This window comes from Penicillium verhagenii, assembly GCF_028828195.1.
Source record: "Penicillium verhagenii strain IBT 33310 chromosome Unknown utg000010l_segment0_segment0, whole genome shotgun sequence".
NCBI lineage: Eukaryota > Fungi > Ascomycota > Eurotiomycetes > Eurotiales > Aspergillaceae > Penicillium > Penicillium verhagenii.
In genome coordinates this window covers 652,753-673,251 of record NW_026643174.1, presented here as the reverse complement: position 1 = coordinate 673,251, position 20,499 = coordinate 652,753, and the positions used below count along the sequence as shown (strand labels likewise).

Below are 20,499 nucleotides of genomic sequence, written 5' to 3'. Positions count from 1 at the left end.
TCTCGCGCGCTGCCTTACAAACCGCTGAAAAGCCGGCCTTATTGGAAAATGGTGGTGGCGGTAAAATGAATTTTTACTTTATTCTACCACGTTCTGGCCGATTTTAATTAACTGCCGTTTTTATTTGGATTCCATCGGCTTGGAATTTGAAGTATATCAAGTAATAGAATTGAACTTGTAAGGCAATGTGCGTTTTTGGAATTTGCTATTTTCACCCCCCCCCCCCCCCCCACCCCCCCCGGCCCTATATTTTTGTCGATTGATGGGTACGTTTGGTACGTTAGTCATGACTTCTTCCATTCTATCGAATATCCAACAGACCAATATATGTTCTCAACGCTTCCCGAACCACACTAGCAACATTTCAATAATTCTTAAAAGCCGCCTTGTGCCCTGATCGTGGAGACCACTTGCGTCCGCAGCCAAAGCCTCAAACCATTTCCATAAGAAGAACGCACATTCCAAGTTACAAAGCGAGTGGATCGTGCTCCAAGTCGATGTCTGTGTTCGGGCGACATATTCTATGCCCAGCTGCACTAGTATCCATAGACTATTCAAATTTTCACAGTACTCGTCCCCGACAAAACCCAAACACGTTAACAAGAAACGCCCCAGAGAAATTATTCTTGGGATTTCAACGATATGTGAAAGCATAGGTGGTTAGAAATCCATGTTCCTTTATGCACCCTCCATATTTTCAACAGTGAATTCCCTTCAAATGTTGGCTTCAAACATCCAGATGTCAAAGCCAACCTTGATTGCGCTTCGCCCTATCCGCGCCAGAATCTCGATATACCCCTGATTTAGCCGTCGAAAGATCTTCTCTCACCAAGCCGACAAGGAACTGCACTCCTAAAGCGACACCATCCAAAACCCTCGCTCCAGTCCCTTCCACAGCACTCTTGCAAATCTCCCGCATCTCCGCCATCCCTGCACAACCCAAGAGAACACAATCAGCACCTCGACCCTCAACAAGATGACGAATCTTCTCGGTCAAATTCGCATGCACATCGGCCTTCGGCTCGGAGTCCAGCTCCAGTACACCCAGCTTCACGGATTCACACCCTGCAAAATAGTCTGAGAATCCATATGCAGAAACAGTGCGTGGATGGGCCATCACGGATCGGTCGGACATGCACACGATTCCCATCTTATTTCCCAGCATTCGCGCCGCATACATCGCGGCTTCCATGATCCCGAGAACGGGCTGTGAGAACTCTTCTTTCAGGACGCTGATAAGTGGATGTTCTCGGAAGCAGGCAACAAGAAAAGCGTCGTAGTCTTTTGCTATTGGCTTGATTGCCCGGATGCACGCTGCAGTGGACAGTACTGCGTCTGTCTGGGATTCGATTGCTGTCGGCGCGGGATGTGGAGCGGTGAATCCGTGGACTGTAACGCCTAAGGGCAGTGTAGGCGCAATGGCATTTAAACAGTCCGTTGTCATGTATTCTGTTGCGTTTGGGTTTATCAGCAGGATGTTGATTCTGGGTTGGTTGGAGGAGCCTGTGACATTGGGAAGCTCCCCGTTTGCTCGTTCCATGATGGTCCTCGTTGCTAGAGGTTCTCGTACAAAAGTAGATCGAGATACCGATCCCGGTTCAACGAGAAAAGTACAAGGTTCAGTTGGATCAGAATAAATCTGTACAGTGGTAATTGCCTGCTTTTCACCCAATCTTGATCCTTGAATTCCTCAAGATAAACACACTTACTTTACTTTCAACAATTAGATCTATAACCGAAACAATACGGGCCGAGACGAGCGGGGTCTCAGAAACAAGTGGGGGTATTTACCCCAACGTATTGAATTGTTAAAATACGGAAACATCACGATGTCTTACTTGGGAAGCCAGAACTCACGCTCTCCTTCCATCATACCAGCCGGAAGTTGACCCGTCTTTCCAACAAGCACACGCCCAACATCCCGCTTAATGAATTGTCCAAATCCTTTCACACCACTAACCACATTCTCGTCTGCATTCCACACCACTTCCCCGCGCAGCATCGTGAAGCGAGGCCAATTCCGCACGCGCATCCCTTCAAAGGGAGTATAGTCAACATCATGGTGCAAATTAACCTGCGAAATAGTCCTTTCACCCCTATCGTGCGGGTGCCATATGACCAGATCCGCGTCAAACCCCGGCAATAAGCATCCCTTTTGCGTTAACCCATACAATCTTGCCGGATTTCCAGACGTCAGTTGCACAAATCGAGGGAGACTGAGTCTGGCCCGCTCTTTCGGGAGATATCCCTCCGATTCACTGAAAAGAAGGGCCAATCTAGTTTCAATACCCGGGATGCCTTTGGGTATCTTGCTGAATTTCGGAATTCCGTTGATAATCCCTGCTTTTTTCCCCTGCGGATGATCATACTTTGTTGGAGCGTGGTCCGATGAGAATACCGTGAACGTGTCGTTCGCTATTCCCCGCCAGAGAGCTTCCAGGTCTTCCACGTCGTGCCGGAGGGGTGGAGAGCACACGCCCTTTGCACTGTGGAAATGGTCATGTTCCTTGTTCGCTAATCTGTCAGACAGGAGGAAGAGGTAATGGGGACATGTCTCGGCGTGAATAGGAAGGAGTCTTGTCTGGGCGTCTCGGATGTGCTTCATCGCCCCGTCGGAGGATACGTGAACTAGTAGGATAGGAGCGTCGACCAGCTCCGAGAGCCGGATAGCTCGGTACGAAGCTTCGTCCTCTGCGATCTTGGGACCTGCAATCGCATGGAAGAAAGGCGCCGTGTGGCCGTTTCTCTCCAGCCCCTCGACCAGGAATTGAATCATGTCGCCGTTCTCGGCGTGGATCATTGTTGTCATGCCCAAGGACCGGCAAGCGAGCAGTGTGTCCAGAAGCTCATGGTCAGACAATTTGTATAGCTCGTACGTCATGTATAACTTCACGCTTGTGATTCCTTCTTTCACAAGCGACGGAAGCTCTTGTTGTAAAATTTTCGGATTGGGCTTTGTGATAATAACATGAAATCCGTAGTCGCAATAGGCCTGTCCCCTTGCCTTTTCGTGGTATTCTTTGAGGACAGGAAAGAGTGATGTCATCTCTTTTGTCTGAGATGTGAATGCCAGCACTGTTGTTGTGCCACCGGCAACCGCACTGCGAGTCCCGGTTTCCCAGTTATCGCCCGTTGGGGCATTTCTCTGGGCGAGATGAACGTGCGAGTCTACCCCTCCCGGGGTCACATATGCTCCTTCGGCATCAATGATCTTAGTCTCTGGGCTTTCGGGCAAATCGTATCCTATGATGGATATTTTCCCTTTCGATATTCCTATGCTCTGTCCGCTGGGAAGCACCCCGCTTTCCGTGACCTGTTTTTGGGTCAGTCTTCTATGCTCAAAATGATGTGCCTATATCCTTATAGGTATATGAAAAGAGTTATCGGCTTATCACCTACAATAAGGCCATTTTTCACAATTATGTCTAGACACATGATAGTTTCAGGTCTTCAGGATTGTATGCCCTCTGTAAGTTTCAAAAGGAAAGTTGTGCTAGAGAGTCTTTGTATGGGATTTGTATCAGGACTTTGGTTTTCTGATCTGCTTCACGCTATTCCAAAAGTATTTACCCCAACTTCGATACACAACCCCTCAATCTTATCTTACGAAAGGATTACATAACCCCAATATCATTACACAAGTGGCAAGTGGCAGTCATCAAAGACTGCTATCTATCAATCTTGATTGTCATTCAATAGTAGATCATTGCTAGCTATTATGTTGCTAGTAGAATGGAGCTAACCTAACACGTCGCTTCAAACACAGTTCCGTCGTGTCTCGGTCCTCGGCAGGAATTCAACCTCTCCATTCGTTCTACTCGCAGCTTGAGGCTGGACCATAGCTCTTTAACGGAGAACCTGAACTTGACATCTTATTTATTAGATAAGTGACGCTCCAGGCTAACTCGCCTCAACCTTCGCCAACCGGGTATTTCACTCGATTTCACTCGAGGTCCTAGTCCAAGGCATTTTAACACTCCAAATCGAATAGCATTATTTCAGTCTATTCTCCAAAGCTTTCACAGCAGGTCCGGCTCAATAACCCCTTTCTGTTCAACAATAGCATGATAATGCTCCGTCCTCCGATGCTTCTCAAAAGCAAAGACCGTATCTTTCGGTCGATCGCAATCCGCCAAATTGATCGTAGCCACCACCAACTCATCCTCCTTCGTCGCAGCCTCTTTAATAATATGGCCAAGCGGATGTACAATAATTGTCCCCCCAACCAACGGGTTCCCATCCTCTGCCCCCGTCTTCGCAACATTAATACTAAAACAAGCATTCATATAGCTATTTCCTTGACAGGAAAGCTTATGATGCAACATAACCAGCTCCTCCGCCGCTTCGGCGCTCATATCCACCGCATGACCACTACTAGTAGTCTGGAAAGCAGTGGTGTTATACCCACAACACATAATCTCCATTCCCTGCAAGCCATACACGCGCCACGCCTCGGCCCATCGCCGATCATTGCATATCAGCATCCCGATAATCGGATCTCCCTTGCCCGTCATCGCAGAACTTTCTACGCCAGGTTCTCCCTTTTTCAACGCCCCGTCGACAAGTCCCGGGGCCCTGAACGCGGGGAATCCGAGATCGCCTGGTTTGAAGTAGCGCTTCTCTAGTTGTTGGAAGGCGCCTGGCTCGGTCTTTGGCTCGACGGAGCCGGGTAAGTGCACTTTGCGGTATTTGCCAACGATCTTGTTTGCTTCTGCGGAGTAGTAGACACTGGAGTTGTAATCTATGTGGGAGCCGGATGGTTGGATGCTGCGCTCGGCGTAGCCGACATAGATATCGATTCCGAGACTGCGTGCATGCTCGAAAAGAGGCTTGGTGTTGGGTGATTGCTCAATGCTTCCTTTGCTGGGATCTTCGATTTCAAAGTACTGGTCTAGATCTTTGCCTTGAAGCAGGTATCGGGGGAAGAAAGTGGTGAAGGCGAGCTCTGGAAAGACGGCCAGTTTGACTTGTTGCTTTGCGGCGTGATCTAGTAGTGAGATCATGCGTTTCAAGACATCTTCGCGGGTGTCGGCGAGGTGGATGGGGCCCAGCTGGCAGGCTGCCACTGTTACTAATCTGGGGGGTGTGGTATTGGGGTTCATTATTTTCGCCAGGCGTTGTCGGTTTCTAATTCATGAACTGAATTTATTTGGGAAAAGCGATTCGGTGATGTCAATTGCAGGACGCAGCGCTGTGGATTCAGCACTATAAAGCACAGTGTGAGCTAACCCCGCAGCTGGTTATCAGCTATCGGGGTTTTTACTCCAACATTGGTATTATCATTCTCCACTCGGTGGGGTAAATATGATAAGCCTCTCATACCGACGGAATTGAAGATTGACTGTCATATTATGAGTTGCCAGGGCAAGATTCGAAATGCGGAGCTTATCTTGTATATCATGGCGTTCAAGGATTTGACATACATATAATGGAGCGCTGCATATAATGGAGTTCAAAAACAAATGTGGGTCAGATAATGGATTTGAGTAAAGGATGCTTGATGATGGTCAACTGGTAGGTACAGCCTACAAGACTGCATGTGAGAAGGAACATGGATCCACCGCTTTCCTTATTTCCCCGCAACAATGTGTCACTCACTCACTACCAGTACTACTTGGCTCCCGCCGCATTCACCGCTCACTGACTGTCCCGTTGAACTACTCATCATTACAATATCTCCAACCTCCGTCAGCTCGTTGCTACAATGTGGCAACCAGTCACTGTTCCCTTTTATCATTCTCAGCCTCTGCCTACGCTACCTACGATCGACGAAATACATGCTTGCACCAATATCCTGGGCAAGACGTCGGCTACCAAGGTTGTAGCAGTGAACGAGGACATTGTTGTGAAATATGGGCGTCGCGTAGACGTCTGGGAAGGCCAAGCTTTGGTTTACCTTGAACAATGCGCCCCAGAAGTTCCAGCCCCACGACTATACGCAATGTACTATGATGATTCTGAAAAATTCTACCTAATCATGCAACGTGTTCCCGGTGTGCAACTGGACTCAGTTTGGACATCATTAGCGGAATCAGAGAAGGATGATATTGTCACAAAACTTCAAGTCATATTCGACACAATGCGCAAGGTTGAGTGTCCGGACCCTAATTTTTTCGGAAGCCTAGATGGGGGCAGCGTGCATAATTTTCTATTCTTTAGCCAAAAAGGCGATCGGGTATATCTAGGGCCCTTCTTCAACGAATCTGCCTTCATTGCAGGCCTCGTTGGCAATTACAGGACCTTGGTTGAACAGCAAAATAAGCCCGACTACAAGGCTCGCTTTTACGAAAAGTACCTCGCTGCTGTTCTCCAAGGTCATCAGCCCGTATTGACACATGGAGACGTTCAACAGAAGAATATCATGGTTGCAGAGACGGGTTGCCTAAATCATCAAGGTGGTCGATCTTTTGATGTCGCACTCGTCGATTGGGAGAGTTCGGGTTGGTTTCCTGGCTATTGGGAATTCTTCACTGCATCTTGGCCCCTCCATTTCGCCTGGGATGAAGACTGGTCCTGGCGCGTTCAGGACTTTCTTCCAGTATATCCCGCCGAAATGGCTGTCATGCAGCAGATTGATAGGGATCTAGGGTATTAAATTGCATTTCATCCGGGTATGTGAGATGACTTACATGCACCTGTGTCTTTATCGCGCTGTATTTTCTTCCGCCTTCTCAAAATCTACATGCCACCGAGATGTTGAACTGAAATAAGGAGCCGTCGGCATCATGATTATCTTCCAGAACTACTAAATGACTCAATATACGAGATATGAAACAGAGACAAAGTCCGTCCAATGTTCTACCACATACTGCTCTCCACCGGCAAACCCAATTCCATTCACCAACACTTTCAAATACCAGTCCAAGATACCCACTTCCTTATATGCCCATATTTCGACCGGTATAATCGTGCGTGATCAGGGACGATCAGGGACTCGTTTCAGCTTCAATTTTCGGCTTTCAATATCAATCCAAGTGGCCGCCGGGTTGACTTATCACTCTGGTCAACCTCTCTTCTCCACTTCAAAATACCAGCCTTGTCCAACGCCTCTTCCGCATCCCATACCCACTCGTTACATTTCCTAATTTGGCGCGTGGGAATATTATTCGGTGAAGGCCTCCCATCTTCCTCTATCCACACAACCCTATTCCACGTCTCATCCTTGAGCTCAAAGTTGATTCCCTGCTGTCTGGCCGGCCTATCCACTTTCCTCAAGATACTGTCTATTGTAGAAAAACTGGAATCTGTTTCGTGAATCCATCCAAGCTGTGTCATTTTTACGAATTGACGAGAGTTTCTCGCGTCCCAGTTCGTCTTTGTCTCGTAGCTCATGCCATTTCTCATCATAAGGTCGCCGGTGACGTGAAAAAAGTCTCCTATGCCAGATTCCGGGTCTTTTTCAATGAAGATGCCGACGTGGAATCTCTTTATGTGTTCTTCAAGAGGATCTGGGCTCACTCGGTCGAATTCTGGCACGAAGACTTTGTACCACTTTTCCTCGCTGGCGGCGGATGGTGTGCTTGGTCGGTTCTTGTCCGGACTGGTGCGCGACTTTGGGACTGGAGGGGGCTGCGGCTTTGGCTGCGCTGCTGCGGGTGGCATTTTGACATGTTTGATATTTTGATCAGCAGCTGAGAAGAGGGTAGGTTCAATCAAGTAAAATGGAATATGTCAAAGTATTAAGACTCTAAAGACTGAAATATGGTGGTCTTCGTCAAGATGAGACAAGGAATCCTGAATGATGCTTTGCTTTCAAAAATGAATTCATATCTTCCGAGTCCGAGGTCCTTTTTTTAATCAAAGTCTTCCAAGATCAAGTCTAAATATCCTATACTGGCCATCAGATATGAAACCCGAAAATAAAACAGACTCTTCTACTTGAAGTGTTTGTAAAACCAATGACTCAGTACTAGCTCCTAAAAATAACCACCTGCATCGGCTTCCAAATGCAGGTTCAATGTACGTTCAAAGAAACACGTCAGCCTTAGTAAATATAGTGCAGTAATAATTACTTTCTTCGAACAAAATGCACCAGTCATATCATGTCACGTATCTGTGCAGCATAGGCCCCTGTGCCGTCATGCGGTACGATGCTAACTCCTAACCAATCACATCACAATGATTTTAGCGCCGGCTATTCCGAGACTGTTCTGTTCAGTTACAACGACGACTGCCCCCACAAAAAGTGAAGCACTTAGGCCAACAGTAACTGACTGCAAGGATCTTGAAACAACAGAGTCTGTATGAATTCCTTACGAATATCAGAAGGTTGTGTCTGTCGCTGGTGCGGTAGGTGATCAAACGCGCGACTATGGCCAAGCATCTAGGGCATATATTCGGTGAAGGAGAGTTGAAGGAAGAAAGGCTTTAGTGGGAAAGTTATTTAGATAGTTTTGTTTGGAAATTGTTGATGTGATTTCACGATGGCGGGCATGAGTCATCGCGTTAAGAGGTATTGGGGCGCATTCATAACAGTGAGGTTGAACATCATGGGGATTTCGTATAGTAAGGGCTGTATAAGAGACATCTGGATGTTGGAGGTATGCATAAATTAGAAAATCGCGGGTGACCAAGCCCTACTCCATGACCACCATTGAAGTCGAAAATTTATTGTTATCGGAATTGACAGCTACTTGATATGAAAAAAACGCAAGTCTTGAAGTAAATTTAGTTAACGCGCTTGGATATCTTGATTGCCTGATTCCTCCTGCTGGTAAATATAATACTAGTAGTTTACAAAGATTATTCAATCCACTTCCGCCACTGCTGGCTAGCGATGCTTGAAATGAATGGCTCGACTGGATCTTCCAGATGTCCACACTATTTATCGCCTTAGACTCAATTGGGGGATAGATGAGATCCATCCATGAAGTACCCAGTAGGTATTTCAACATTGTCCACATCACTTGGAATATCCAGATGCCAATATTAGCCACGTAATCTATATTTACACAGACTAGTATGTATACATAATTTCCAATGGTCAAGCTTTGTAATGTTCAAGTTTTTTCCCTACAAATGGTTCGTCAACTTTGATTAACTTAGCGAAGCGCTGAATGTCCGATTCCAATGTTCAGTTTTTAAACATTGAATACGCATGCAGCTCAAGTGAGTGCTTACAAACTACACCTTAAGGGAAGCCCTCGTAACCTCACCGACTTCCAGTGTGTGCATCAAGCACTTGAGAATTGATGGAAAACCCGATATTCAATGTTTTAAAACAAGAGCAAAATTCCAGCATTTCCTAGACGCTAAATATATATTTCGTGAGATCCACCATGCGTACCGGGCACTAAGCTTGAAAACACGGGTATGTACGGGGTACCCGATACACGAGTATATCCCAGTATGGGCATGGAAGTACCATCGAACATACGCCAAAAGTACCGGAGACTGAAATCAATGTTTTAATCAATGGAAAGCTCCGATAAGATAACCAAAGTGTCGAGAACCATGGAAAATCTTGAATAAGTGTAAATTATACATGTAAACAAAATGATTTCATAACTGATCCAATCCTGGGTTCAGGCCCTCTGTAAGGTTACATACGTGCGTTTCAATGTTTGCGGGGAGCCGTAAAAACCCCATGCAAGAGGTGAGTCCGGGGTAAGAGCGGATTACAGAGTACGCGATTAAGCGTCGAATACCAATGTTGAAACGATCCGTTTAATGGATACTGTACGCGTTCTAAGTTTCAATGTGGAGGTAAATAACAGATACTGGATCGTTATTTCAATTTGGCAAACGTTAAAAACGAAACATAACAATTTACCAACTTAACATTGAAATTACTGAGACCGGAATAATTAGATACGTGGAATATTAAATCGCAGAACAGATATTGCATCCATCCAGCGACGAAATGTGAATGAGTAGGAAAAAGAGCAAAATTTAATAACAATATGGAAACAATTTAGAAGGGAAAGTAAACCATAAAATGGCCATATCCATTGATCCGAGAATATGGATCGCCCTTGTCCACAGCCGCAGTAACACAAGATTCGTCCAAAGAGATACATCAGAAAAGAAACAGGTCAAAGGGAGAAAAGGGCATAAGCTAATAATCACTCGAGCAATCGCTTAACACACCGCAGATCTCGGAGGCAACAACGGGTAGAGGAATAATTTCAACTACACAAAAGCACTGGTCATAAAAGCGCTAGACGCGTTGTTGATAACATAAGAAAAAAATAACACCATTTTCCCATCACAAAAAGAATACACACACGCTGAAGAACGTCAAAACATTGGAGAATTCTGGTCAACTTAGTTGACACGGAAGGCATCAAAGATCACTGCATAAAATTAGTAATGATTCATATTTAATATGCGAGTAGCGACTTGTGCCAAAGCTTACCTTCTGTGCCACGACGGCAGCCACTGCCAATCCACATGAGAGTGTTGAGGAATGTGAATCGCTCATCTCCAGTCTCCATGGAGAGGTTAAGGCGGTACTTGTAGCTGCCGGGGTTGATACCGTCAGCTTGGCTCTGGTCGTTGACTTTCTCAAGAACGTCCTTGGCACCAGTGAGCCAACCCTCGGCCTTGATCATGATAAAAGCAGGAGGGTCTTCGGCAGTCTGGAGCAGATAATTGGCACGAATGTGGGTGTTCTGGTCCTTGGTCACAATCTGGGTGTCTTGACCACCGGGCTGTTTGAAACGTTAGAATTGAACGAGAAAAAAAAATACCCAAGAAACCTAAGACAGTTTGGGGGAGGGGAAAGAAACTTACCAGAACAATACCCTTACCCCATCGTCCAGCCCACTGACCACCAATGAAGGAGACCCACTCGCGGTTGCCCCAGATGCTCTGACCGACAGGAACCTTGGGGTTCATCTTGATGCTCATGCGGAAGTCAAGCTCAAGGGTCGGGGCAGGGATCTGCAGGGATCGTGCAACATCACCTTCGGGGAAGGTGTGCAGGAGGTTGTTTGCGGGAATGGAGTCTTTCATAACACTCAAGTAGGTAGAGCACTCCAGCAGGTGCTGACGCTGGCGACTAGTGTTCTTTGCGCGCACTTGCTGGCAGTAAATGCATTGGACGGACAAACACTATCCCATTGTTAGCATGAACATTCTTTTGATAATTTTATGTCTTTAAACAAAGAAAGTTCGAGAACTAAGTTGATTGTTAACGTACCTTATCTTCCTCCTTAGCGCGGAACTCAACAAATGCGGCATGCACATCATCAAGCGGGGGCGCAGGCAAGCTCGAGGTGCTTGGCTTCGACTTGGGCTTCGGGGTCGAGCGAGGAGGAGGAAGCGAAGAAGGCGCAGAGCCGGGAGGGGCGCCTACAGGAGGGGGGCCAGGTGTGACCATAGGAGGGCGGTTCTGCAGATTGGACAACGGGGTTCCGAGGGGGGTTGCATGAGGGTTGACACCGTTGGCAATCATGGAGCCATTAGGAGTAGGCATGGTAGGGCCAGATGGACCCGGGGCAGGAGCGGTGGTGGGAGTGCCGGGGTATCCATTGGGGGCGCCAATACCGTTCGGAGCCTGAGCAGACTGAGTGGCCTGGGGAGCGTTGGGGTGACCGCGCAGACCAAGGCACTCGTTCAGGTGCTGCTTCTGTCGCGAGGTATTTTTGGCGCGAATTTGCTGACAGTAGATGCACTGAACGGAAAGGCACTGTTGTGCAGCAACACCCAAAAAACGGGTTCTCGTATGTTAGTGACGATGGCGGTGGGTTTGGAAATATTACGAAATACGACGCACCTTATCATCTTCCTTGGCGCGGAATTCGACAAACGCCGCGTGAACTTCTTGGTCAACAGTACGACCCATGATGAAGAATCAGAACGATAAAATGAAACGCGAAACTCGAAAGAAAATACAGCTCCAAGGGGGAAACGAAAACTTCGCGTATTTTGAGACACGACGCAAAACCGGTTCGTTTTACGGTGATGTTTCGCGGTGGGGGTTTTGGGATGAAAGAGGGAGAAGGAAGAAATGGAAAGACGAAGACGGAACGCGTTATTTCGCCGCTCCGCGTAATTATGAGTCCGGTTCCGATAAGCAGATTCGTATCGTGAAAATTAATCTACTTAGATTACATCCTTTTCTTTTCTATTGCTGCTGGTAGAATCTATGGTAAACTAGTATAATTTATTATGTAGTCTACTTTCGATTTACAAGATCCTGGAATTTTCGCTAGACAAGAGTCATTGTGCCGAATAGCCATTGATGGTAGTTCTCTCCAAGCTGTGAACAGTTACCGAAACATCAGCATGATTACAATTTCGAATTTACGCGCCAACATAGCCCGGTACACGAGGCAAACAAAGAGACCTTCAAAATTAAAAATCTTAATTTGATGTAAGACGTCTTGTCTCGATTCCATCTTGAAGGAAATAATATTTCTTTCTTTCCTCTTTACAAGGCATGAAAGTGCACATACAAAATCACGCCAAGCAGGCTGCCCAAGGCATCCCCGACCGCACGCGCTCGGTTAAAAAAAGAAATCCTAAGCGCACAGAAAATCCCAATGACCAAAAAGTAGGGGATGGAAAAACACAATAGGAGAAAGATGGATTACGCTCATCCAAAGATAAAAATTCACGAGTCTCTCCCTGAAAACTGATATAGGTATATGCAATTCAAAGTGTATAGATGCTGGTATGTGAGTATTATTACTGCGTACTGTTCCAAAGACTCTTGACCCCGTTCCTGTATATCCCGTATCCCATACGCGATACTGTCAACCGTCCCTCTCCCTTACAGGTTCCTGGTAAGATTGACAGTATATCTAACGCGACCTGTAAGTGTAAACATCTCTGGATCTATATCATCTTGGGCGCAACGAGGCGGAAAACATTGCAACAGGTCATTCGCTTTTCGCCATTGGCACTGCTACACTGGTTTGGAGTATTCTCTCCCCTCCCCTTCTTCCGCCCACAATGACAAAATCAGAGGCCCTCAGGCCGTCATTACCAAATTAACTACGTGGAAGGGAGAACGCGGGCGTCATGAAAAAAAAAAAACAAACTGGATGCAGAATATTACCCATACTCAAATTAAGAACATAACCATCATAAAAATAGCAACCTCCTAGTTGCACGATAAACGCCTTGAAATCCTCCCCCATGAAATCACATGCCATCAATGCCGATGTCGCTTATGCCCATGTCACTCCATCAAATCACCGAAAATACTAACCAGTTCACGACCCCTCCATGCGCATAAAAATCTCCCCGTAATCATATCTCTTCCCCCAACCCCCAACCCCATCATCACGGTACGGCTCTTGCGAAACCGTCAAAACTCCCTTGGTAGCAAGCGTAAGCACATTCATCAGTCCCTGCGTAGCCACAGTGCGTGACGTCTTGCCGGGCGGGAGAAGGTCCGAAAACGCCATTTCCATCCCGAGGCTCTCCCCATCCTCGCCAACCATCATCATATCCCGGATGAAATCAAAGAAGTTCATACTCTCCTGGTCCAGCTGCGACGCAACGCGGTCCATGGCCGATGTCCGACGCGACAAGGTCGTAATGTCCTCCTTGTCGACCGCAAGTTCAGCCTCCAGGTATCTGGAGATTTCAAGCTCTTCATCGAGTCCTCCGCCGAGACCCTCTTCACCCGAGAGGGGAAGAGAATCATAGTGGTCGCGGTATCCTCGTCCGGCGAGCGGACTGGCGCTCGTGAGACGGCCTCGTCGAAATCCGCTTCCTCGGAGACTCGAGTCGCCGATTCCGAATTTCCCAGAGAGCTCGCTCAGGCTTCCCAGGCGTCCGATCCGGGAGCTTTGGGCTGAGGCCAGGTTCCATGGCATTTGGGAGGAGTGCTCATCCATCAGACTGGGGGGCGCGTGACGGCCGATTTCGCTGTCCAGCTGTGAGCCCTTGCCTTTGTCCTGCGCACGGCGCAGCTGGTCTTCATCTTCATCGCCTCCATCGCCAGACTTGCGGACTTCTTTTTCGGTCGTGGATGGTTTGGTATTACCGCAGACTGCGTCATAAAGCTCTTCGCCCGAGAAGCACTTCAGTGGGTGGTTTGCATGTGCTGCGCCTAGTCCGATGCCCACCGACCCGATGCCTTGGCCAAAGACCCAGAATGCACCGTTCTTCTTCACATTGTTTTGGATCTTGTTCTTCTGTTTCTGCTTCAACGCAAGCGCCATGTTGGCCACGTACTCATTGTTCCATCGTGCGAGATCTGTATTGCGGAGAGAAATGGTGTCGTCGGAGTTGATGGTCTTGATAACCCGGTTGTACTGACGCGCTTGTCGCTCCATCACTGATTCGGTCTCCTCTTGCTCGGCTGGTCTGTCCGAGTTCTGACCACCTTCAACGGGATTGATTGTTTCCATAATACACGTGGCATTCACCATGGCATCGTCTCTGGCCAAAGCCACTTCCTCTGTGAGATCCATCGCCTCGCCAGTCTGATCCACAGTATAGCCCTGGTTGCCCTCGAGCTCCGTGCTGGGCTTCCGTCTTTTTCTTGGTGAAAGATTACTGTCGTCAAATTCAACTATATTGCCATTCTCATCGATCTCAAAGTCTGGCTGCAGCAAGACGCCTTCTTCGTCTCCCGGGCGCTCTCGCTTCAAGCGTCCGTCGTTCTGGGAAATTGCAATACCCCCAGCATTAAAGTCGGACATGTCTCCACCACGAAGAAGATCGTCTGAGCCCAGTTCCAAACGGACGCTGAGGTGAGATGCGCTCGATTCGCTACCGGGGGGTGTCTTGAGCAAAAGATTAGACCACTTGCCTGACATTTCGTCGGCCAGAAGGTCAATCATGGTGAAGTCGATGTTGAGACCGGGGAGGTTGGTCTCGGGGATAAAAGCGGGATCATATGGTAAAAGTAGATTGCTAGGTCTGCGATGGAGATGTAGTTAGCACCTTGCCAGTCCCGACTTTCATGAAAGCCCATTCGTCAACTTACTTCGCCTTGCCGGCATCAGGATCCAGTCCTCCGCCAGGTAAGGCCCTCAGCATTGAAACCATCTTGTCGTGCATGGTCTGCGCGTCGAGGAGGGTATAGCCGCACTGTTCGTGATAAACTCGTGAGATGCCGAATCTGAATTGCAAGTTTGTGTCAGTGAAAGCCTGTGCCAGCGGGGGTTTGTGAAGTGGAGGAATATGTCAGGGAAGTTTGAAGACTAGGAATGCGACTGGATTGAGGTGATATCAAAGATATTTTAACTTACAACAGGTTCCCTTGCAGACGCAGCGCCATCGGCGCCTCGGGGTTGACAATGACATTGCATGCTCCGGGCACGTCAACGTCGAAAATAGCCTTGCGATTGAATCGTCTGGTGATAGATCGGGATCCGAGTGTGGCGACGAGCCTAAGGTTCTTAGCTGTGATTGAGCTTGATCAACGATTTATGCTTACCAGATCGTCGCAACGCCGCACTCGGGCGAGGTGAGGACTGTCGAAGTCAGTTCGGATCCACAAAGCCTCAACGAGTCCCTAGATAGATGGGATAGTTTGACTTACCTTCGTGACTGTAGAACATGGTGGCTGCCTCGTTGGTTTAAATGGGGTTCTCTCCGTCGAGCTGATTACGTTGATGATAGAGTCGCGTTGATATCGTTGCCGGTCTTGATGATTATTGGCTGAATTGATAAGATGGCCTGGTGGGAGATGGAAAAATAGAAGGAAGCTGATGGGAAACGAATGGAAAATAGATGGAGAATTAATGGGAAGTGAAAGGGAAGCTGGTGGGAAGTTGGAGGGAGGTTAGTGGGAGATTCCAATATGGCCTCCAGGACTGGGGGTGAAGTGAGTAAACAGTCTACACACATTGTAGTAGACAACGCGGCGCAACATAATAGACTCAACCTCTAAATGTTGGAACATTTGAAGCTTGGAAGTGTTCTATCTAGTACTTATTGACCCTACGGTAGCTGAGTATTTCCAAGGTTATCCAGCAGTCGTATTCTACCTAATAAGTCCATTTAAACCTAGCACGGTAGCTCAGTATCTGCACATGTGTGGTATTCAAAATTACTGCACATGTGGATATCAATTTCAATGTCCCTTCGATTCGTAGTAGTGAACTAAATAACTTCACCTTGCAACTTAGGTGTTACGACGAATTCGGATGTTCGAAAATAAGCAGCTGCAGCTGATATTGGTAACAGATCAGGTACATATATTGCAAAGGAAATTTACTTTTCAGTGCGGCAACAAGCACTTGAGGTGCTCTAGCACACCCTCTAGGACCAAAGAACCATGGAACAAGAGCACAATATATAACCGAAGATAAGTAGGAGACAAAGGGAAAAGGAAACATCAAGAGTCCATGGAATCTAAACAAGGCAAAAATGGCAAGATTGAGACAAGACACCAACATCCACAGAGAAGCGACTCTTTCGGCGCAGGACAATGTAGACAGATGTAAGCGGGCAGCATAGGATATACCAGGCTGGTGATCGATACCAAGGGACATGAAACCAGTTTCAAACCCGTAGTAACATATAGATGCACTCGGGGTAAATAACGGGCCAACCGACAACATCACGGCATACTATTAATAGTACCACACACACAACACACAACACACCATACAACACAAAACAACACCCTAACGCAACAACCACCCTATAAATTTGATCCGAACGGGTTCACTTCACTAAGGGAAGCATTTATTCCAGGGGAATACCCTCGTACTCGGAGTAACCCAGAGCCAGGTTCATGTTCTCTGTAAATGTGTGTTAGCAATGCTTAGGTGGAATGAGGTGGAATGCAACTTACGGAGACACTGGGTAGCGGCACCCTTGAGCAGGTTGTCGATGGTGGCACAGACAACGACACGCTTGCCGCTGGAGTGGACAGCAAAGCCACCAATGTCAACACCGTGGCGACCGGCAATGTCCTTGACAAGGGGAGCCTCGCCAACAATCTTGACGAGCTTCTCACCAGCGTAGCGGTCCTGGTAGATGTTGCGAATGTCACGGGAAGTCATCTCCTTGTTCAGGGGAATGCTGATGGAGTGGCTGATACCCTGGAACCAGACAGCAACGTGGGGGATGAAGGCAACGCTGGTGCCGAGCTGGGCGCTGATCTCGCGCTCGTGGATGTGGTCGGTCAAGCTGTAGGGGATAAGGTTGTTGGTGAGGAAGTTGACGTCGTTCTTGGGGCTAGGCTTGGTGCCAGCACCGGAGTAACCAGAGACACCGAAGGAGGTGGGCTGGCCACCGAGGAAGGGAACAAGGGGAGCAATTCCAAGCTGAGCAGCAGTGGCGTAGCATCCAGGGTTGGCAATGCGAGTGGCACGGGCAATCTTGGAGCGGTCAACCAGTTCGGGCAGACCGTAGGTCCAGCTGGAGTCGAAACGGTAGTCGGCACTCAAGTCAACAATGACGTTACCCTGGGCGGCACCCTCGTCAACGGCATCGACGAAAGGCTTGCAGACACCATTAGGCAGAGCCATGACCCAGCAGTCAACCTCACCGTTGGCAGACATCTTGCGAACATCATCGGGGCTGAGGTTCTCGTAGATAATCTCCCGCTTGGTGTAACCCTTGAGCTTCTGGCCGGCCAACTCACGCGAGGAAACGTGGCGGAGATCCATGTTAGGGTGAGCGTTAAGCAAGTTGATCAGAGCCTGACCGGTGTAACCACGGGCACCAATGAGAGCAACCTTGGCAGGGGAGGAGTTGGAGGCGTTCTTCTCTCCGAGGGGAGGGTTAGGGTTGGTGGTGGAGTAGGTGCGGAGGCCCTTGACAGCAACAGCAGGGCGCACAGCACGGCTGGCACGCAGAACGTTGGAGGTGGTGGAGAAAGCACGCTTCTGCTCAGCAGAGGCACCGCTGGCGCCAAAGCCCTTGGGCAGAGAAGCGGCCTGGTGAGCACTGTGGAGGCGAGACTCGAGGTTGATATCACCGAACATCTTGCGACCGTTCTTGGTGAACTCCTGAACGAGCTGCTTAACCTCCTCACCCTCCTCAACACCGGACCAGAAGAGAACCTCGCCGTCGCGGCTCAGGCTACCATCGGCCTTGTCAAAGAACCAGGTAAGGTTCTCGTCGTCCTCCTTGACGGTCCAGGCGAGCTTGGGGAAGTCCTTCATGACGCTGGAAAGGACGTTGTCGGCAACGTTAGTCAACCAGCCGGACTTGGTGATGGTGAAAGTGGCCATCTGGGCAATGACAGAGCCGTTCTGGGGGGAAGAACAACAGCCAAAGCCTCCATAGGGTCATCGTAGTAGACCTTGAACTGGTGCTCCTTGAGACCCTCGACGTAACGGTCAACAACTGCGCGGGCATCAAGACCCTCGCGGTCGCGGATGAGAACATCCTTCAGCGCCTGCAGATCCTCGAACTCGGAAAGGGAGGTCTTGACGTGGATCTTGTTACCGCGGCGGATCAAAGTACCAGCACCGGAGTCGGTGAAAAGCTCCTTCTGAAGATCAGCAGGGTGGATGATAGCCACGCTGGAAGAGCGGGGAAGGTCGCTCAGGAGATCCTTCATCTCCTTGATCTTCAGGCGAGTACCGTGGCGGACCCACCACTGAGTCATCAGGTGGTCGTACTCCTCGTCCAGGTTGATGGCGGAAATCTTCTCGCCAGTATCACCGTTGAAGAGACCACCCTTCTCAGCCAGGTAGACGATCTTCAGTGGCTGCAGAGCGCGGGCCAGCTCACCGGCCGCCACGTCCGCGTTAACGTTAAGCACCTGTCCATCGGGGGTCTCGGCCATGGAGGTCAGAATAGGCAAGCACCCGGCGGCAATGGCGGACTCAATGGGCTTCTTGTCGACACCATTGATCTTACCGACCAAGTTGTACTTGGGCTTGTCCAGGTAGTCGGCGGAGAAAACGCCCGCAGTCAAGGGGCGAGCACGAACACCCATACGCTCCAACTCCTCCACCAGCTTCATGTTCTCCTCCAGGAAAAGCTTGCGGGCCAGTGCCAAGGTCTTACCATCGGTGACACGGATTCCATCCTCGAACTGGGGCTCAACGCCGGCGGCCTCCAACATGCGGTTCAGTTGCGGGCCAGCGCCGTGGACGACGATGGGGTAGAGGCCGACATGGTTAAGGAAAGCAAGAGCAGAAGACAGAGTCTGCAGGTGCTCAGTGATGATAGCACCACCAACCTTGATGACGGCGAACTGTTGAGACGAAACGGAGGTGAAGTGGGAGAGGTACTGCTGAACCTCACGCTTGGAGCCAATGTTGCTCAACAGCTGGACGACAGTGTTGCGGGTAGAGGCCAGGTTAGGGTCACCAGAGCGAGAGTAGCTACGGTCCTGGCGCAGAGGAGTCGAGACCGAGGAACGGGCAGCGACACAGCGAAGGGGAGAGACGATGTGTGGTGCGGAGAAGGATCGGAGGGGCTTGGTGGAAGCTCTCCGCACAGCGGAGCGAAGGGACAGCATCTTGCTCACCAACATGCGGCAGCTGCAATTGAGAAACTTGCAGGTTAGCAAGGGAGGTGTCCCCCTTTTTATGGAATGAAAAGCGAAGGTGGGTTGTGTTTTGTGGAAGGTAAGGTTAGAGGAGGGAAATGTGACTAACTGCAGATTTTACAGATACCAAGGTAATAGTCGGCCGGGCCTCGGAGCGATCACATCCAATGATGGGGAGAAGGCGGTGGAGCCACGACTGGATTTTCTAGCGAGCGCCATTTACCGTTGGCCGATAAGATGTTCGTCCTGCATCTCGAATATCATTTTACGTATGACAATTGACTCGTTTTTTGCAGGGATTAAATCTTCCCCTCTAATCCCCCCCCTTTTGGTATTTTTAACAAGCGCGAGTTTCTTTTTACGAATCACAGTGTTCCTATATCTAAGTGACTATGGAGGGGGGGGGGAACACCAACGGCAACTCAACAAAAATCTTACCATGTGCGAGAATAAATAAAACCCATAAAGTATCTTTTCACAAATGCCAAGGCCATCAAGTCAAACTCTTCACGAAAAAAAAAAAAGATCGTCATTGTCAAAAGCTGATCCGGGTCTCCAAGCGAAGTCTAGCTACCAAAGTAAAGGGAAACCAGGAACCCACTATGCACTTCCGAGATCCCTTGAGACGTCACCCGTATTGGATCTAGTCCCAGTTATCTGATCCTCTCCATTAATCTTACTCGTCATATTCCGCCACGTAGCTATCCACTTCCTCCACCCACCTTGTCTTAAGTGGCCTGGATTCGCTTCGTCCCGCCGTTCATAATAGGAAAAACCACGAGGTCCTGCCGATACTGATGCTCGGAACCTTACCGCGGGCCAATGTCTGCTCGTGGGCTAAGAGATTTCCCTTTGAGGGCCTCCACGAGGCTGCGGGTCACACCGTTAATTGGACAATTGAACAATTGAAACGGTGAAGAAAAAAAAAGGATCCCGGGTGGAACGAAGCCGGTGACGATGGGGATACAATGGGGACACCAGACGGAGCCTCCGTTCAGACTTTTCTTGGAAGAGTAACAATACCCGACAGGAAAAACATTGTCCAAGTGACATAATAATGGTAACATACTCAAAACACGGCATCAAACGGCAATATCATTTACATCTTTACCCTGGTACACAAGAGTCTTTGG

The 20,499-nt window shown here is 48.8% G+C and overlaps 8 protein-coding genes across 8 annotated transcripts; 1 reads left to right on the top strand and 7 right to left on the bottom strand.

Moving 5' to 3' along the window:
- Nucleotides 1–742: 742 nt before the first annotated feature.
- On the bottom strand, nt 743–1,540 carry N7466_010117 (aspartate/glutamate racemase family protein; the record flags this gene model as incomplete). The annotated part of the gene is made up of 1 exon (XM_057169506.1): nt 743–1,540. One exon carries the CDS (start codon nt 1,538–1,540, stop codon nt 743–745), a length of 798 nt encoding a protein of 265 aa, XP_057016897.1.
- Nucleotides 1,541–1,834: 294 nt separating this feature from the next.
- Nucleotides 1,835–3,435, bottom strand: N7466_010116 (hydantoinase/dihydropyrimidinase family protein; the record flags this gene model as incomplete). The annotated part of the gene is made up of 2 exons (XM_057169505.1): nt 1,835–3,313; nt 3,400–3,435. 2 exons carry the CDS (start codon nt 3,433–3,435, stop codon nt 1,835–1,837), a joined length of 1,515 nt encoding a protein of 504 aa, XP_057016896.1.
- A 584-nt stretch (nt 3,436–4,019) lies between these two features.
- N7466_010115 (uncharacterized protein) lies at nt 4,020–5,102 on the bottom strand (the record flags this gene model as incomplete). Its single annotated transcript, XM_057169504.1, has 1 exon — nt 4,020–5,102. The coding sequence occupies one exon, from the start codon at nt 5,100–5,102 to the stop codon at nt 4,020–4,022; it is 1,083 nt and encodes a 360-aa protein (XP_057016895.1).
- Nucleotides 5,103–5,704: 602 nt separating this feature from the next.
- Nucleotides 5,705–6,595, top strand: N7466_010114 (uncharacterized protein; the record flags this gene model as incomplete). Its single annotated transcript, XM_057169503.1, has 1 exon — nt 5,705–6,595. The coding sequence occupies one exon, from the start codon at nt 5,705–5,707 to the stop codon at nt 6,593–6,595; it is 891 nt and encodes a 296-aa protein (XP_057016894.1).
- Nucleotides 6,596–6,945: 350 nt separating this feature from the next.
- Nucleotides 6,946–7,602, bottom strand: N7466_010113 (uncharacterized protein; the record flags this gene model as incomplete). The annotated part of the gene is made up of 1 exon (XM_057169502.1): nt 6,946–7,602. The coding sequence occupies one exon, from the start codon at nt 7,600–7,602 to the stop codon at nt 6,946–6,948; it is 657 nt and encodes a 218-aa protein (XP_057016893.1).
- Nucleotides 7,603–10,266: 2,664 nt separating this feature from the next.
- N7466_010112 (DUF3237 domain-containing protein) lies at nt 10,267–11,788 on the bottom strand (the record flags this gene model as incomplete). Its single annotated transcript, XM_057169501.1, has 5 exons — nt 10,267–10,295; nt 10,358–10,652; nt 10,735–11,055; nt 11,144–11,617; nt 11,720–11,788. 5 exons carry the CDS (start codon nt 11,786–11,788, stop codon nt 10,267–10,269), a joined length of 1,188 nt encoding a protein of 395 aa, XP_057016892.1.
- Nucleotides 11,789–13,163: 1,375 nt separating this feature from the next.
- On the bottom strand, nt 13,164–15,467 carry N7466_010111 (Rad21/Rec8 N terminal domain protein; the record flags this gene model as incomplete). Its single annotated transcript, XM_057169500.1, has 5 exons — nt 13,164–14,823; nt 14,891–15,025; nt 15,156–15,296; nt 15,344–15,380; nt 15,449–15,467. The coding sequence occupies 5 exons, from the start codon at nt 15,465–15,467 to the stop codon at nt 13,164–13,166; spliced, it is 1,992 nt and encodes a 663-aa protein (XP_057016891.1).
- A 1,132-nt stretch (nt 15,468–16,599) lies between these two features.
- argEF (bifunctional acetylglutamate kinase/N-acetyl-gamma-glutamyl-phosphate reductase) lies at nt 16,600–19,618 on the bottom strand (the record flags this gene model as incomplete). Its single annotated transcript, XM_057169499.1, is given in 4 exon segments — nt 16,600–16,655; nt 16,709–18,116; nt 18,131–19,358; nt 19,590–19,618. The coding sequence occupies 4 exon segments, from the start codon at nt 19,616–19,618 to the stop codon at nt 16,600–16,602; spliced, it is 2,721 nt and encodes a 906-aa protein (XP_057016890.1).
- Nucleotides 19,619–20,499: the final 881 nt, after the last annotated feature.